The following is a 19,195-nucleotide window of genomic DNA, read 5'->3' as shown; positions in this document are numbered from 1 at the left end:
CTGAACCGTTGAAACCCGCCTAGCTTACCAGTGATGCGTCTATATATGAAAATTTTAAACATTCAAATTTTAAACCCATCAAATCGGGTCCCCAATTTTTTATTAGTACCCTAAATAAAAAAAAAGTTTTTAATGAACATGTCGTCGATTTTTTTTTTTTTTAAAAAAAAACTGCCCCAACAACTGTTCCCTACTGGGACCGCCCACTCTGAGGACCTGACTGCCCCAGGTAGAGACGGTCCGCTAGGAAGATCTGCCGTCTCAGGCAGGAGCAGTCAGCTATAGAAGTAGTATATATTCTTTTTTTTTTCTCTCTCCTGCTCATTCCAAATTTATTTCAACATCAGAGCAAAGGCAGAGAGAAAGAGAGAGAAAAAAAAGGTGATTTCAACCGATTTTTTAAGCGATTATAGGTACTTTTTTAAATTATTTTTAAATTATTTTGTAATTACTCATTAATTACTTTTAATTACCCTCTAATTACTCTTTAATTAGTCTTTAATTACGTTCATTAATATTATATCAAAGCCACTGTAAACCGTCCAATTTTTAAATCAAACCAACTGAGATAATATCCGCAAAGGATCCATTCAATTTTTGAATCTGCAAACTCTTACAAGAAGAAAATTGCCTTTACCATCAATATTTTTTAACCGTCCACTTGAAAGAATAATCCAAAAATTGCGTACATCATCCAATGAATTTCATACACAGAATTTTTTTCTAACCTTATATTTATATAGAGAATAACAACAATATTTTTATTTAAGTTACCGTTTTCTTTCTAAATACACTAATCTATCTTATGCATAATTGGGCTACAAAAATGAAAGTTAATCATAAATTAAATAAAAGATCGATCATGCATGCTCAAACTAATGTTATCAGAATGCGGAAAGAAAACATAGATAGTAAAAGAAATGTAATATTTAATAACAGACTTAAAAAAAATAAATATAAATATGACCAATTTAATTACATTCAGGTCTGTCACTGAGATGCAAACTTCTACCCCTAAATCTTTGAAATGTAAAAAAATGCTTTTATATACTAGATCAGCCGTCCAATTTTTACTGAATTTGAATATACCTCAACCAAACAAAGAAACTGTTTCCTTTCACAAAGAAAGTAAAACTAATTATATAACAGAGTATGACTAATATAACATCAGTGTCATTTCAGTCTATATAACACCAACTCCCAAACCTATTAAATCAAGTTCAAATGGTGAATTCAAACCGTTCAAACTAATTTACTTTATGAGTGATGCATTTACATGCAAACTTTTTATATTTTGGAGTTATTTTAGTATCAAATCAAGCGGCAAAAAAATTGCAAAATGAATGCAATAAAATTAACTTAAAAACTCACACATTTGATCGCTTGACTTGATACCAAATAAACTCAAAAAATTATAAATTTTACATGTAAACGCACAACTAATGAAGTAGATTGGTTTGAACGGTTTGGATTCACTATTTGAACTCGATTTGATAAGTTTTGAAGTTAGCGTTATATATAGACTGAAATGACACTGATGTTATATTAGCCATACTCAATATAACATCTTTAATTTATACATATATTAAAGATGCCTTTCTCATTTCTAACATTTGAAAATATATAAATGCCCTTAGGATCTTGTAATATGATTAATAAATGAAATGAACTCGGCGTTGGAAGAGCCACCATGAGCCACTGCCCCTCTGACAGCCTCTCCTAATTCCTTTGCTCGCTGTTTGATCTCCTCTCCTTTATCACAAACCATCACATCTTTTATAACTTTCTCTATCTCCTCTGCAAGCAAAATCTCTCTTCTACGGTCCCAATCTCTAACAATCACCCCAACCTTCAGATAATTTGATACTAACACAGAATTCCATGGCTGGTCTGAGTGCATAGGCCATGCTAACATTGGCACTCCCATGCTAATAGATTCTATACATGAATTCCATCCACAATGACTCATGAAACATGCAATCGCTTTGTGCGACAATATCTCTAATTGCGGCGCCCAATCTCCGATTATTATTCCCTTCCCGTGAATTCTTTCCATGAAACCCGAAGGCAATTTGTTTTGCCGACCGTTTTCATTTAATTCGGTGAAGGCATCGCCACGATCTGCTTCCCGCAACACCCAAACAAACCGCTGCTCACTGTTCAACAATCCAATTGCTAATTGTTCGATCTGGTTGTCGGAGATAGATGAATTACTTCCAAACGATACATAAATAACTGAACCGGGAGGTTGTTTGTCAAGCCAATCCAAGCAGTGATGTCTTGGCCTGGTTGTTTCTGTTATTACTGTTGGATTCAATGGACCGATGGCAAACACTTTCTTTCCGACGAAAGAATCGTTTTGTTGTTTCATAAGGAAGTCAAGGAACTCACCTTCTAACAAACGACAAGTGTTTATGAGTATACCGGAGTCCTCTTGTCTCTCGCATCGGGTAAGCAACGCAAGAAATTCTTCTGATATGCAATCATCCGTAGATGGTGCATTCAGGCCTAATGATCTTAGTAGGGCCCCAGCTGGACTATCTTGATCTTCCCATGGTAAAGCAGATGAAGGCAGTGTACACCGAAAAGCGTATGATTCGCAGTTAGATAGTGCAGCAATTTCTGATGCTACAAAGGAAACCAAATAGTCAGATATGACGACGACGCGACGTGAAGAGATAGACAAGGAACGTAAAAGATCAGCCAAATGAGGTCGTACATGCTCGAACGCTTCAAACAAGGGCTGGAGATGAGACGGGAAGAAGAGGGATGAGTTCGAGTTGAGGTTTGGTGCAGGGGAGGCAAATGAAGGGATGGGTAGTTTGTGGAAACGGAGCGAGTCGATGGCGGAAGCATGCCAACCTTCAAGACGAGATGTCGCTTGATGGATGTGGATTGCGGGGGCCGCATAGTACACGGTCAAGCCGTGACCGGAGAGGACGATGGAAAGGTGGAGGAGTTGGTTGAGGTGACCTTGAGCAGGGAAAGGAACCACCACAATGCTTACATCCACTTTGGTTGCCTCCATGTATTCTTCAATTGGTGCTTGTTTGAATTATTGGTGAAGAAAGAATATTGAAGAGATATTGCTCACATCTCACAGCTCAGATGAAGGTATTTATTTATTTTTGCAGACTAGTCATTAGTCAAACTTTTCAACTGGAGAAACACCGCCACAATTAATGACAATTAGTAATCATGATGTTTAATAAAATTATATTGAACAAAAAATAAGGACCGTATACTTAAAAAATTATATTGAACAAAAAATAAGGACCATATATATTCATGTAGGGCTGTAAACGAATCAAAACTTACCTCAGTTTGAGTTTGACTTTGAATAAAATTCGAATTGAACTTGATTTAATTTGTTTCGAATCAAATTAATTTTGAATCAGATTAATTGCAAGCTACAAATTTTTCGAATCGAAGTCAACCGAATTATGAACTACATACAAAGTTTTTTTCTCGCGGTAGTTTATGCATTAGTTTTTTTTTTCGCTGAACAAAATTCACACGGTCTTCTTTTATCTTTCACGAATTCACACTAATAGATTATGGACCAGTTCAAGATTTTCTTACCTTTTACGCTGCTAGATTGATTAAAATCACGGTATGTACCTAGTCAAATGGAACTTATTCCATTATTAATTTGTTACGTTGCTGAAACATTTTCCTATTATAAGTTATTATTAATTATATTAATAATTTTGAGTTATGATATAATTTTAGTTTCTGCATTATTAAATATTAATGATTGAATCCATTAATTTCATTATTTGAGGTTTGAATTTAAATAGTTCGCGAATCAATTTCGAACGAATTATATCCAGTTTGAGTTAGATTTGAATAACATTTGAACTGAATTGGTTTAATTTGTTTCAGAATAAACTAATTTCTAATCAAATCAAACTCAAATCGAATCACGAACTACGAATTGTTTTGCCACTCCTATATTAATGCACCCACATTCGGTTCGGTACATGCTGTTCTTTTACGTAACCAATTGTGTAATCGTGTGGCAATATGAGCGATAGGTGTACCGAATACAACTAATCCGTCATATGCTTTGATTTATATGTTTTGATTTGTCTTATTATTTGGACCTTTTCTAAATGATAATTTTATGAAATTTTATTATTTAATAATAAATTAAATTAAAATAAATTTATTTAATAAGTTTCATAAGTAAATTAATTATTTTAAAAAATATGAGTTATTTGCAAATAACTTTAATAAAAATGTAAAATTATTTACATATTAATCACTTAATGATATTCCGTCAGTCCGATAAACACGTACCGTTATTTATAACACTGATATAAAAATACTAAGCATTACTCCAAAACAAAAAAAATTAATAAAAGACAAAAACCAACATTTGCTAAAGAAAAATGAAGGGGTATTTATGTAATTTCCAACGTGTCAGTATTGTCTTTTGTATTCTCCAGTGGGATCCACTAAGATTTACTTTCATTCTCTTTGAGGGTGTTCAGTAAGAGTCACAAGCTTAAAATTTAAGCTGTACTAGGAAGCACCCGTTTGACAATAAAGTTGAAGAATCGCTTTCTTAAGAAGACTTAAGCTTGGCAAATTGCTTAAGCCATGTATAACTATGGCTTAAAATCTTGGACAAGCTTAAGAAAAGTGGACAAAATGAGCACTAAGAAAGTAACTTTAAGCTTGACAAAGGAGCACCCGTTCGGCAAGCTTAAGACTCATTAGAGCACTAAGGAGCAGTAAGGAGCTTTAAGCTATGGTTGCCGAACACTACCTTTGAGATTCGGACTAATGTGACTCGTCACTCGTACAAGTTAAAAGAACAGTCCAGATTCACTTATTAGAGAATCATTTTAAAAATTTCCCTGTGAATAAGAATTCACATATGGCCATTTGGCATTTGCTAAAGAAAAATAGAGGGGTATTTATGTAATTTCAAACACGCCGCTTCTAAGCAGAATTCGTATCCCCTCAGGTTACTTGACTGAGTAGAATTGAATCGGACGGTCTGGAAATGGATTGGCACGCATCTCAAAGCACAATAATCCTGCCCCCTCTATCATCCCGAATCCCGACCGGATGAGAGTAAATCTGAGCTGTTCGATTCAATTGTGCTGAGTCAGGTACCTGGGAGGATATGGATCCAAGTTCTAAGCAAGTAGGAAGTTTTCCTCTGAGATATCTCAACTTTTGCGTGACCGACGTGTCCGGTGCCTATTCGGGGGTGATGTAGGGGTCAGTATTATGTGTGCTTCGAGATTCGTGTAGAACATATTTAAACGGATGGGATTTTCCATCAAGTCACGCAAAGTTTGAAATATCTCAGAGGATACGAATTCCAAGTTAAACGAGTGATCAGTGACTGAGAGCAGAAGAGAGGCTGCAATTCAAATCAAAATCTCTACGCTGGATAAGAAACACCTCCAATCACTTCTCATCGTTTCTCTTATCTTATACCCTTTCTTCTCTCTCTCTCTCCTTCCTCTATTCCAACTTGTTACCTCATTACTCTTAATTAGTCTTGCTAAGCCTTGATTGATTTTGCTTTCAGTTGATTGAGGAGTTGAGGCACCAGAGATGAACTCTGGTTAGAAAATGGCTACCCTCAAAATTTGCAGTGCCCAAGATGTTTTTGATTCGAAAAGGTACAGACTTTTAGGTAACAAGTCATTTGGGAATGTAGCTGATTTGGTTGGTTTCAATTCGCCATTTCTTAAATCAATTTGGGGATACCAGGTTAATGTTAGGTTAAATAATACTGGTAAAATTTGTCAAATTGAAGCTGTCCATGGGACCCAACTGGGAACAGATTTAGCTATCAGACCTCGAAATAGTGGTACTGGTATCGGCATCACACCATCGGTAAATCCAAAAGTGAAGAAAAGAACTCAAATTGATGATAATGTGAAAGGCATTAGAAGAAGATGCATGCATGTCAGCAAGCCGGTAAAGCATGTACCGCACAGCAAAAAAAGTTTCAGAAAAACAGAAGGAGATAATAGTCAGGTAGATGCTTATTTATCTACTGTTACTCCGGAATCTACTGTCAAGATGTGCAATTCTATTTTAATGAAACTCGAGAGAAATAACGATGGGGGGATACTTAAGTTCTTTGATTGGATGAGATCTCACGGTAAATTGATGAAAAATGCCGATGCGTACCAGTTAGCACTGAGGGCAGTGGCAAGGAGAGAGCACTGGCGCACAGCCAAGGAATTGCTCGAAGAAATGGTCTCAGTTTCGGAGTGTGAATTGAATGTGAAGTTATTTAATTCGCTCATATTTATTTGTGCAAAAAGGGGGCTTATTAATTGGGGGAGAAAATGGTACGATTTTATGTTAGAGGCTGGAGTGGTACCTGATATCGCCACAGTTGGTATGCTCATGGGAATGTTTCAAAGGGTTTCAAATGTTTCACAAGCTGAGCATGTTTTTGGCCAGATGAGAAATTATAAAATCAAATGTATAAGTGCCTATTCGTCCATGATCACAATTTATACCCGTTTGGGAATATATGAGAAGTCAGAGGAGATAATTGAAATTATGGATAAAGATAGGGTTATTCCAAATTTGGAGAATTGGTTAGTGAGGCTTAATGTATATAGTCAACGGGGTAAATTTAAAGAGGCTGAATCGGTGTTTCTTTCTATGAAAGATTGCGGCTTTGAACCAAATATTGTTGCTTATAACACGTTAATTACCGGGTATGGTAAGGGGTCAAATATGAGCGGAGCTAAACAGGTTTTTAATCGCCTTAATTCAACTGGGTTAACACCCGATGAGACCACTTATAGATCAATGATAGAGGGATTTGGCCGGGTTGACGATTATAAGGAGGCTCTATCGTTCTATAAGGAGCTCAAGAGATCGGGTTATACACCGAGTTCTTCTAATTTCTACACAATGGTGAACCTACAAGCAAGGCATGCTGATGTGGCACATGCAGTTGAGACACTAGCAGATATGCGTGCCGCGGGTTGTCAGTACTCAGTGATTATCAGTACTGTTATTCAGGCATATCAAAGAGTTGGTGGAGTGGAGAGAATTCTGTGCCTTCTAGAAGCTTCTATTTACCAGAATGTTCTCTCGGACCCGGCCTCTTGCTCCTTGTTAGCAGTGGCATTTGTCGAAAGTTCATTAATTGACCATGCTATTAGGATTTTGGATGAAAAGAAGTGGAGAGATTGCTCTTATGAAGATAACCTTTACCATTTGTTGATTTGTTCTTGCAAGGAGGCCGGCCAGTATGAGGATGCTGTTAGGGTTTATAACCACATGCCTAAAAATGGGTCCCGCGACAATATTCACATTGCATGCACCATGATCGATGTCTTCACATGCATGCGAAAATTCATTGGGGCTGAGGGTTTATACGTAAATTTGCTAAAATCTGGAGCTAAACTTGATCTGGTAGCATACAGTGTAGTAGTGAGGATGTATATTAAAGCTGAGAAACTACACGAGGCATGCTCAGTATTGGAAGTGATAGAGAAGAATGACAGAATTACCCCTGACATTTATTTGTTTCGTGACATGCTTAGGACGTACCAGAAACGCAACATGAAAGAGAAACTGGCAAGCAATTACTATTGGATCTTGAAAACTGGGATCCAATTAGATGAGGCAATGTACAATTGTATAATAAATTGTTGCGGCCATGCATTGCCAGTTGATGAAGTATCCCGACTGTTTGAGGAAATGATCAAATTAGGGTTTGCTCCAAGCACCATAACAATCAATGTATTGCTGGATATTTACGGGAAAGCCCGGTTATTGACCAAGGCCAATAGGGTGTTTCACATGGCGTGTAAACAAGGCCTAGTTAATGTAAGATCATACAACACTTTGATAGCAGCCTATGGGCAAAATAGGAAATTTTCAAAATTGGCATCCCTAGCACAACAAATGGAGAATGCGGGCTACCCGATTTCACTCGAGGCATACAACTCAATGCTAGATGCTTACGGCAAGGCAAATCTATTGGACGAATTCAACAGCATTTTGCAAAAGATGAAAGATGCAAGGTACAATTTTGATCACTATACTTATAACACCATGATTAATATATATGGGAAGAAGGGTTGGATAGAGGAGGTGTCAAATGTATTGAAGGAGTTGAGAGAGAGAGGTCTCGGGCTTGATTTATACGGGTATAATACTCTGATTAAGGCGTATGGTATTGCCGGCATGCCTGAAGAGGCGGTTGGTTTGGTGCAAGAAATGAGGAGTAAGAAAATAAACCCTGATAAGGTTACATATGCAAATCTTGTCACGGCAATGCGGAGAAACGAGAAATTTCTCGAGTCTGTTAAGTGGTCTCTGTGGATGAAGCAGATGAGTTCTGACAACTGAGTTGCTTTATTTCAATTTTTTTTTTTAATACTGTATGTAATAAGTTGTAATTTATTTTTTTGTTTTTGAGTTTCTTTTCTGTATGTATATCTTATCTTGTCAATTTGTCATAGAGGAAATAATTTAATTTGCTTTCCATCTACTTTATCTATATATTGATTTGTTTACCAAAACTGTTCAATACTGGTAAGTTGCTGAATTGTCATTTGTATCTTAAAAGAAATTGTATTGATACTTCTATTTTGTTCTTAAAATACATGTATATATAGGTAGTTAATAAGGTTATTTTCTGATAATATTTTTGCTAGGCCTTTTAATGGATCATTACAAACTATTATATCAGTTTATAATGTTTAGCATTGATACTCAGCAGGCCTCCAACCCAATTGATTACATCTAGTTATACCTTTGTGGGCCCAATTTGATCTGACCAATCAAATGCATTACTTTCCACAGCAACAACAAAAGATTTGTTGCTATTAAGGATCCAATAGCAAATTACCAGCAATACCAACTAACATCCAACAGCAGGCATCAATGAATGCATCATCTAAACTAGTTAAAAAAATGACTTTGTTTCAATAGACACCAAGAGTTGATGAGATTTGGTCATTGGTATTTGGAGATCTAGGTCCATATCTCAATAAAATCAAGGGAAAATTTTATGTGTGTCCTTCAAAAATCGTGAAATTATGTATTGATTGTGTTTGCGTTTACTTCACAAGTAGAAAGACGAATTATTTTGTTCTCACAAACTGGCCAATTAGAAATTGAGCATTTCACTTACACGAGCTATATATTTTTATTTTTTTAATAAAGAAAAAATGGACAGTTTATATATATAAATTTTTTTTTAATAAAAACACAATAAATTGGGTAATCTGTGGGTTTATGAAATTTAGAAGGGTAAACACAATATTATGAATTTTAGAAGGAGAAAGATGTAATTTCAAAGTTTTTGAAGATATCCATAAAATTCGTCCTAAATATTATTTTAATGTTGTTACTTGAAGTTTAGTTTCATTGGCATCATTTTGACGAAAAAGTCAACAATGTCTGGTGAGCTATGTCTGAAAAAGTAGAATTATCCCTAGCAATGTGGAATTCACATCCTCTCAGATTTGAGGATATTTATAATCGGACAGTTCTCTTAGCCTGACGCGAATCTTAAAACGGACCCTGCAGTCTTTACATGAACCAAATTGAGTTTGATCCGGCTGGAATTAATCTGGTCCGTCAGTTTTAATTTGCTTGAGTCAGGTACCTGGGAGGATACGGATCCTAGCAATGTCTGGTGAACAATGTCTTTGACATTGGGTATCATCCCTAGTTCAAGACAATAATGCCTGAAAAAGTAGACATTGGCCATCAATTTTTTTGTTGACCTTATCTCCAAAATGTATTTGATTGACTTTAATTGAGGAATTCAAATCATTGAAACCGAATACTTTACTTATGTATTTATATGCAAAAATTTATAAATTATAAAATTAATTTAGTATAAAGTAAAGCCGTAAAGAAAATGTTAAGTTAATATTAATATATTTATTTTTCATCTAATTTTGACCGCTTAACAATTATTTAAAAAAAAATTATAAATTTTGTATATAAATACATCACTTATAAAGTATATTAGTTTTGCCAGTTTGAATTTTTTGTTTGAAGTCAATCCAGTACATTTTGAAATTGAGCTCACCAAAAAATTTGGTGAGCTTAAGAACACCATAGTTCTACTCTTTATCTAAAAAGATTGAGTGAGTCTATGGTACTATGCATATTACAATTTGGCACCGTGATACGGCTCTATATTTGAGTTTTCAAATCCTAATGGTCGATCCTAACCGTTCATCTTGTTCTCCATATTAATATGTGTTTGGAGACCAAATTTTATATTTTTTGAAATTTTGTTTACTATTTTTTTAGATATTTAGAAAATCACTTGATCTGAAAATTTTGGACCATCCAAAAACAGTGATTTTTAATAAATCTAAAAAAATAGTAAAAAAATTTCAAAAAATGTAAAATTTGGTCTCCAAACACATATTAATATGGAGAACAAGATGAACGGTTAGGATCGACCATTAGGATTTGAAAACTCAAATATAGAGCCGTATCACGGTGCCAAATCGTAATATGCATAGTACCATAGTCCATAGACTCACTCAAAAAGATTTACATGGTGTTTGTATAAATATTCTGAGGTTTTGAAGGGTGTAGATTGAAATTTTACCTTTTTAAAACAACCTCGCAAACCTCATTATTTTTGTTTAGGGGGAATTTCACGTATAACCCTCAAAAACTTCAAAATTACGTATTTCCCCCTCTAAATTTGAAAATTACATATTCCCCCCTCTAAAGTTCAAAAACTCACATATTTACCAATTTCATTGTCTTATATTAAAACTCATTCTAAATATATAAAATACCTATTTTACCCTTCATTAAAAGTATAAAATGCCCCATCGAACTCAAATTTGAATCTGAAGGGTTTTTCTACCGTCCGATCCGCACGTATTGCAATAAGATTATTGTGTGTTCGCTTCAAGATTCGTACTAATCTAGCCCGCACGAATCTCAAAGCAATTTTGATCTGTGTGCATCGCATTAAGATCTGTGTACATTGCATCAATTTCAATGTTTGTTCGCTTCAAGATTCGTGCTAATCTAGCGCGCACGGATCTCAAAGCAATTCAGACGGTAGAGGAACCTTTATATTCAAATTGGAGTCAGATGGGTGTTTTATGTTTTTTAATAAAAGGGTAAAATATGTATTTTATAAATTTAGAATGTGTTTTAATAGAAAAGACAATAAAATGGGTAAATATGTGAGTTTTTGAATTTTAGAGGGGGGAATATGTAATTTTAAATTTTAGAGGGGGAAATACGTAATTTTGAAGTTTTTGAGGGGTATACGTGAAATTCCCCCTTTTGTTTAAGACGAATGAAGAATGCCAATTGCCAAAGATTAAGGTAAGGAATCATGTTTTTCTGTTCTCATTCTGAAGATAACTTATCTATAACAAGTGAACTGAGAGCTTCTATAGTTTATTTTTGACCCGTTATATATTTGTCTACAGAGATGCATCAATTTATTTTGTACTCGAAATTAACAAAAGGGTATACCTCCCCGAGAACTTTAGTTCGCTAATTTAAACCATTTAGTTGACTTTTAAAAGCCCTAAAACCACCTCACTTGGTTACAACCTTGAACCTTTTCCTATAAAAAATATGAGCTCGGATCCTCTCCAATTTTATAGTATTTATTGGAGAACCTGAAGAAGATTTTAACCGTAGGATTAGATTGGGCGGTCTAGTTTTGATCCAGGTGCCTGAAATCTGGGTAAATATTTTAACAGGGTATTTTTCACTTCATACAGCGTACCAACCACGCAGAGAGATGGTTTGATTCTATAGTCTGTGCGCTGCATGAAGTTAAAATTGCTCTGTTAAATTTCTCCATTCAAGTCTGTATAAGTGGAGAAGTGGATGAACTCAAAACTTCACATGCGATTTTAATTAATTATTTTCTTTTGTACTTCTTGTTAGTCCTGATCTGCAGGGACTTCTTTTTTAAAAGTAATCATCAAAATAGCTGATTTTGCACTAATGCCCTCGGAATTTTTTTGTTATACAACATCATGATTTTGTATTGAGATCATGTAAAGCAAAATTAACAAAAAGAATAGGAAAATAATAGATTTTTTTACCAACATGTTGGTCTAGAAAAGAATCAAGGTAGAGCGAGTTAAAATAAAACAATTCAGAATTCAAGTTCAAGCTCAAGCTGGCAAAAAAAGGGTCCAATCTGAGACAAATTCAAGCTAAATTTAAATTGATTTTGAGCAAGTCACGAGTTACAAAAAATTTCTCTAATAGTTTTACCGACATATTTAAGCAACTTTATATGGTTATAAATATATTAAAATAATTAATTTATTAACATAAAGTGTGAATTAATAAAATAATTCTTCATAAACCCAAAACGTATATTCTTTATTAGAACTAATTACTTCTTCTTGCCATAAAATTTGTCCCCCTTTGCATATAGAATTCTTAAATTAAGTACATTTATTATATTTTGCTATTTACAAATTATCTGGGGGTTTATTAGCAAATAGTACCCTGTTGTAGAATTTATTACTTGGCCTGTCACCTGTGTGTGACCTTCATTGGCAGATGGAGAAATAAACTAACTCTTTTTTAAGTCACCAGATACCTTCTATGAGAATTCATAAAAAAAGAAGAGAAAGAAGAAAAGAGAAAAACCAATCCAATTCACATCCCAATCTCAAGCCCTCCCAAATGCCATGGACTCAGAAACCCAGGAACTTGTTCACCGGCAATCGGTTGCTTCTGACGAGCCCGAGAAGCCGGAAGATGGGCCCGGGTCACATCAATCAACCCAGCATGGCTCCACATTCGGAATTGAGCTTATCTTACAGCCTGTCACATGGATTGCTATGCTCAGCCGGGAACTAAACCCGAGTTTCATTTTCGGTGTGTTCTTGGTCTACGGGCTTAGCCAGGGATTTACCGGGTCGTTCTCTCGGGTCGTGACGGATTATTACTGGAAGGATGTGCAAAAGGTACAGCCATCGGATGTGCAGATGTTTAGCGGGTTTTATTATATACCGTGGCTAATGAAACCCATTTGGGGTGTGCTTACCGATGCTTTTCCGGTGTATGGGTACCGCCGCCGGCCGTATTTCGTGTTTGCCGGTATGACATTTCTGAATTCTTTTTTTCTTTTTTTGTGTAGTTGATAATAATTGTTTTGTTTTGATTATTTAGTTAGTTGTCATGTCAGTAAAATACAGGCCTTAGTAAATTAGATGGTATTTCCTTTTCTTTGTTTATAGTTGGGTGATAATTAAATAAAACAAAAGGGTTTGAGGCCATTGTTGGTCTCAAATTTAAAAGGGAAGAAGCTTTCTTAATTTGGATTTTCATGATGGCATCTCAATTCTCAAGCCAGAAGCTTAGGTAAGAAGATAGCATTTATATTCCAAATTTGAAAATGGAAAAAGTTATTTTTGAATAGTATTTTTTTTTTCCTTTAGTTGTCTTACAGTAACACAAAAGGTATTAATTTAGAGCATAGTTCTTTTAGCCAAATTTGGAAAAAATGCATAGTTCTACATCTGTAATTCTAGGAAATTAAATAAAAAACATATTTAATTTTCAAATTTCAGATGGATTTTGCAAATGTTTGTAGTCACCAATTCATCTCCTCTGTTAATATTCTTCAAAACAACCATAACAAATGATTATTAAATTAACACAACCAAGAGAGCAATCATGACAAATTTATTCAATATTTTACATTTCTCCCACTATAAATTCAAATTTTGCTACAGGAATAATTGGAACAGTGGCTTCTTTTACCGTATCTGCCATTACCGGCCTCCCGGTCGCCATGGCCCTTTTGTGCTTTGTGGGGGTATCTGTTTGTGTTGCAATGGCGGATGTAACTATCGATGCATGCATCGCAACAAACAGCATTAACAAACCCAAGCTTGCACCTGATATGCAAAGCCTTTGCGGGTTTCTATCTTCTTTCGGAGCCCTTATCGGGTATTCCAGTAGCGGGTTTCTTGTGCATCATCTTGGACCTCAGGTCGGTCTCAACACGCTTTTGTTTCCTCCTCTCTTTTTTTTTTATTATGATTCCTCTTTACAATTAGCTCTGGATGAATGTAATCAAACTATATGTAATTTTAGTAATAATCTTGAGAGGGGAAATAACTAATTTCTTTCTTATTTTATGCATGAATTTGCTTTCTCTAAATAAAGGCAGCGCTCTCGTTGATGGCGGTACCGGCGGTGCTTCTGGTTCTACTTGGATTTGTGCTGTTTGAATCGAAGAATTACAAGGTTTCAAATAAAGAGAAGGTTAGTGCAGCAAATTTAAACTACTGAATTTTGATTTTTACAGTATAGTTACTAGAGGCGGAGTCAAGACTTTCTAACTATAGAAATCAAACGTAAATTAAAATTAATTATGTAAAAATTTTATACTGCGAATGAGAATCAGTTCTACAGTATCTAAACATTTTACTCGAAATTATATAAAAGAGGTAAATGGACCCCAATTCGTATTTCATATTATAATATGAAATAAGAAGGATAAAATTGTGTATATGCTGTCAACTATAAATTAATTGAGCAAATGAATTATAGAGTATAATTCATTTGCCCAATTAAATTTATGAATAACAAAATAACAATACCTTTACCCAATATTAGTAGTACAACATGTAAATTAATTGGAATTATTTTTATAGTCAAAGAAAATTAAATTGTGGAGTTGAGAAGTTCCCAAAAAAGAAAAATCCCTGCAAATTACTTCAATTCCTTTTGCTTTTAGTGATAGTTCTCTAGCTGTATGCAGTATGCCAAGATATTTTTATTAGTAGTAAAAACGACTACGTAAAATTCAATATAATTAAGATATATAAATTCAAAGAAAACGACTACGTACGCTCGTTTATTCAAAGATTTAGTTCTAGTTGACAAATAATTCCCTTTTATTCACAACAAAAGTCAAAAACCAACAGGGACCGCACAATTAGGGCCCGTTCGGCAGATTACTGTTCACCGTGGGGAAATTTTTTTTTGCTCAGAGCTAAGTCTTTATTCCCACGGTAAACAGTAAAATCCAGTTCAAAATTTTTGATTCCCACACCCACACCCATTCCTATTCCCTACCAGGCTGCTGAACGGGCCCTTAACAAACAACCATCATTAACGGGTGAGGTTTAGGAACTTTTTATCTGTACAAATTAAAATAAAGGAAGTGAGAGAAAAAGAAAGAGTGTATTATGTTTTTAATTGGTAGAAAGATTGGTAGGATTTCTACAAATTTTAAAAATAAAATAGTTTGGATAGGTAGGAATTCTACTGTTCTAAAGCAGTTTGTATTTTTTTCCTTTAATTTTTTTTCTAGAAAATATAATTTTTTTTACAAAAAAATAGATAGATTATCCTAAAATTTACATATAATAGAACATTTCATCTATTTTTGTAAATTTTTTTTATATTTTACTAAAGATCTAATATAAGAATTCTCTCTATCTATGCATCAAATAAAAAAAAGAAAACTAAGTTTAAATCAGTATAATTCCTATCATTTCAAACTTTTTAATTTTTAAAATTAATAAAAATTCTACCAATCTTTCAACCAATAAAAAAATATGATGTACTATCTATATTTCTTTCACTTCCTTTTTCTTAATTTCTACGTATAAAAAATTTCCGAGGCTCTTGGTAAGAAATTAAATGTATTGGATCCTCTCCAGTTAGTTAAAAAATTGCATCTCAGGTACTTTGTCTGATGTGTAATTTACGTTCTAAAATATTCTGGAGCATCCAATGAGCTTTTAAACTGGAGATTAACTAGATATATATCTTTATAAATGGGCATTTTTAAAGTCAACCAAGACAATGTGAACTCAATCAATTTGACAATCAATCATGTCTAATCGGATTCAGTACAGCACGATATTTTATAAAAAATTATAAGCGTAAGTGCATAACACGGCTCTTGATACGGTCAATAATACTATTTTGGTTTAATTTATGTGAAACGAGAAGTTATTATATATTTTTTTTGCGCAATAGGTGTACAAAAGAAAACGAAGTGAGCTTGACGTGTTTAAGAAGTGTCGCCACCGTGTCAATGTATTGACTGTGTGCATAGAATAATGTGATTTGACCGTGTCAATGCGTGTCGCGCAGGTGTCCAAGCACGTGTCCTGTGCTACAGATTTGACAGTATTGAAGAAATGTATTTTTCTTTGTGCTCTAACTTTTGATAATTCGTACAAATAATTTAGATACAATGAAAGTATAATTTTAATCAAAACTGTTGAGAGTTATCCATTCCATAATAAAATATTATTGTTAAAAATATGAAATATGAAATATTAATATTATAATAAATAACGGAATAGACAAATTTGACCAGCTATTGGACTTGCACATGCGTCAGCGTCAATTGAAGTCGGCAACATTTTATGAAGGCTTAATATTTGATAATATCTTTTCAAACATTTCGGCTCCTCTGTAACAAGTGGTGTCAATAGGCTTTTTTTTTTTAATCCATGTTGAATTTAATATTTTTTTTATAATAAAAGTTCGAATGAAATCATCTAATTATTTAATATTGACAAAGAATTTTCAATTTAATTTAAAGGGTATTACTGTATTATCTTTGTCATGAGATCTAAGCATGATATTTTTCGAGTGGATTGAAATTTTTGAACTATTTTTAAGTGAAGTTAATAGTTTTTTTTTTTTTTTGAGGGAACCCTAGGTTTTTCTATATACAACTTTCACGGTTGTGATTTTTTATCTATTTAAAAGTACAATTAAATTTTGTTATGTACATTAAATTATGATACATAAGAAACTAATTAGTTTAGTTTATTCATTACCACATTTTCTAGTTTTTAAGATTTTATTACCATAAATATGTGTGCAATGTTGAAAACTTGTGCTATTTTTTCATTCTTTTTATTTGGTTTTCAACAAAACTCGCATCCAATTACAAAGCTAATTTGTTTCAATATTCATATTGATTCATGTATCTACTTGAAGAATTTTGACATCAGACTAAAACCCAAATTGTAGCTACAAGACTTAGCAATTGTGTAATGAAATGTCTTTTTTTAAATTACTGGTAAAAGCTACCAGTTAGGTGTAATGCAATGTCAAGCATGAATTGTTGATTGAACCGTGAAAAAATATGTAAAAGAAGCAGAACCAACATGTCATATCTGCTCAATCTTGAAAATGTCAGGAAGTGTTCTGTCTGTGGTAGTATTTGAACATGTATTTACCAGTAAAACGGAAATTTTATTTGCTGATTGATTGGCATTGGTTCTTCACAGGCATGGGAGAAGGTCGGCACGACGGTGAGTGGTATGGGAAGGACGATAAAGATCTCGGCGGTGTGGCAGCCATCGCTCTACATGTTTATTTCCTTGGCACTCAGTGTTAGCACTCATGAAGGCCAGTTTTACTGGTACACCGACAAAACTGCTGGGCCTCATTTTTCTCAGGTACATTTTTTTTTTCCCTTTTTATTACATAGAAATCAAAAGCAAAAATCAAGAAAAGGCTAAGGGGCTCTGATGGGCATCAGACCAAATTTGATCTGATGTCTAATTTGGGCTTTTCGGTCCGTGTTGAGATTCGTGTGCCATATTTAGCAGTTTATGATTTTAATATGTACGCACGAATCTCGATGTAGATCGAATGATCGGGTGTTCATCGGAGATACCCGCTCCAAATTGGTTCCTTCTCTGAAAGACTTTCTGGTAAAACTTGCTGGGGCATGAGCATTCCAGCATTCCTATTTATAAGAGTTACTATTATTCAAATTTTCTCACTATCTTTTCAAAGCAAAGTTTTCCTGTAGTTAAATTTTCATTTGTACTTAGTACCTAATACCACAACCTGTTCTGGTAATTGAATTACAGAATAGGCTCGAACTAACTGTGGCTTCTCACAATTGATTTAATTTAGGAGTTTGTAGGGATGATCTATGCAATAGGGGCCATGGCATCCATGGTAGGTGTTCTGATCTACCACAAATTCTTGAAGAATTTCCGATTCCGTACCCTCCTCTTCTATGCTCAACTCTTGTACGGTGTATCCGGCATACTCGACCTCTTCTTTGTGCTACGTTGGAACCTAAAGCTAGGTCTACCCGATCCAATCTTTGTAATCATGGAAGAATGCACCTCACGAATCATAACCCGAATCAGATGGATTCCCATGATTGTTTTGAGCACAAAGCTTTGCCCGTTGGGCATCGAGGGTACATTTTTCGCACTCCTCATGTGCATCGATAGCCTCGGTTCTTTGACACATAAAATTGGAGGAGGGCTTCTTTTACGAGCTTTGCATGTTACGAGAACCGACTTCACAAACTTGTGGCTTGCTCTGTTTATAAGGAATGTGCTTCGGCTTTGCACATTGTTTTTCATCTTTCTTGTGCCTAATGTGAGCCCAAACGAAGTATTGGTCCCACCGGACTTGTTGAAATCACAGGGTAAGGGTAGTAGTGGTGGTGAATCGGATAGTGAATTTTTCGAGGAAACAGTGCAGCTTGCTAAACTAGGTAATGTGGATGAAGTGTGAGCAAACAAGCAAGATGATGATATTAAAAATATCTTACAAAGTAAAAGATCATGCATGATTATTCTTTTTGTTCCATTAGTTGTACACAGAATTACAGGCATTATTTGTATTTTGTTCTTTTTATATATCTAGTTTATCTTAATATTTATGGCGTTGACAGATTATTCACACTTTTACGATTATTGAAAAATAATAAACTGCCCGATTTTGCCAACCGCTACCCGAGCACTCCGCAACATTTCTTCCTTGTTCAAAGAATGAGTCAGGCAGGGGGCTTCTTTCATAATTTCCCCTCCGTTTGGAATAGTTGGCAAGGAGCAGGAACAAAATTAGAAAATTGAGATTTGGGAGGCTGAATAAGTTATGGTAGAATAATTTTAGTTTATAAAAACTCTAAAAGATACAAGTACTTATACAAATTATGAATATAAAATACAAAATTGTTAATTTTAATTTATAGAAGTGACTTAGTCATCTTTAATTAACCATTAGTACCATCAACCAAAATTAATATCATCACTATTTAACATAACATAAACACAACAATTCAGTTTAATCCAAATAATAAAAGAAATGACAATGTTTACCACTTTACCGCCTCTCCACCCCTTTTATTAAAAAGTACAACCGTTCATTTTTTATTGTCATATTGTAAAACAAATTTGCATTAATTATCCACCTTTGCTTTACTTTTGTA

General features: G+C 34.3%; 3 protein-coding genes across 3 annotated transcripts; 2 read left to right on the top strand and 1 right to left on the bottom strand.

Annotated features, from left to right (window-relative positions):
- Positions 1 to 1,062: 1,062 nt before the first annotated feature.
- On the bottom strand, positions 1,063 to 3,084 carry LOC144545726 (cis-zeatin O-glucosyltransferase 2-like). The gene is made up of 2 exons (XM_078294274.1): positions 1,556 to 3,084; positions 1,063 to 1,134 (listed from the first exon to the last, which is right to left on the bottom strand). The coding sequence occupies exon 1, from the start codon at positions 3,026 to 3,028 to the stop codon at positions 1,634 to 1,636; it is 1,395 nt and encodes a 464-aa protein (XP_078150400.1). The 5' UTR covers positions 3,029 to 3,084; the 3' UTR covers positions 1,063 to 1,134; positions 1,556 to 1,633.
- A 2,273-nt stretch (positions 3,085 to 5,357) lies between these two features.
- LOC144545729 (Tetratricopeptide repeat (TPR)-like superfamily protein) lies at positions 5,358 to 8,490 on the top strand. The gene has a single exon (XM_078294277.1). The coding sequence runs from the start codon at positions 5,596 to 5,598 to the stop codon at positions 8,350 to 8,352; it is 2,757 nt and encodes a 918-aa protein (XP_078150403.1). The 5' UTR covers positions 5,358 to 5,595; the 3' UTR covers positions 8,353 to 8,490.
- A 4,030-nt stretch (positions 8,491 to 12,520) lies between these two features.
- LOC144545578 (Major facilitator superfamily protein) lies at positions 12,521 to 18,570 on the top strand. Its single transcript, XM_078294145.1, has 5 exons — positions 12,521 to 13,071; positions 13,710 to 13,969; positions 14,146 to 14,244; positions 17,244 to 17,414; positions 17,881 to 18,570. Exons 1-5 carry the CDS (start codon positions 12,660 to 12,662, stop codon positions 18,496 to 18,498), a joined length of 1,560 nt encoding a protein of 519 aa, XP_078150271.1. The 5' UTR covers positions 12,521 to 12,659; the 3' UTR covers positions 18,499 to 18,570.
- Positions 18,571 to 19,195: the final 625 nt, after the last annotated feature.

Source organism: Carex rostrata, chromosome 28 (assembly GCF_964058835.1).
Source record: "Carex rostrata chromosome 28, lpCarRost1.2, whole genome shotgun sequence".
Lineage (NCBI taxonomy): Eukaryota > Viridiplantae > Streptophyta > Magnoliopsida > Poales > Cyperaceae > Carex > Carex rostrata.
This window is presented reverse-complemented; position numbering and strand designations above follow the sequence as displayed.

Coding starts and splice junctions, on each gene's coding strand:
- LOC144545726 (XM_078294274.1), bottom strand. CDS start 3,028: ATGGAGGCAACCAAAGTGGATGTAAGCATTGTGGTGGTTCCTTTCCCT.
- LOC144545729 (XM_078294277.1), top strand. CDS start 5,596: ATGGCTACCCTCAAAATTTGCAGTGCCCAAGATGTTTTTGATTCGAAA.
- LOC144545578 (XM_078294145.1), top strand. CDS start 12,660: ATGGACTCAGAAACCCAGGAACTTGTTCACCGGCAATCGGTTGCTTCT. Junction 13,072..13,709: donor GCCGTATTTCGTGTTTGCCG/GTATGACATTTC, acceptor ATTTTGCTACAG/GAATAATTGGAACAGTGGCT. Junction 13,970..14,145: donor TGCATCATCTTGGACCTCAG/GTCGGTCTCAAC, acceptor CTCTAAATAAAG/GCAGCGCTCTCGTTGATGGC.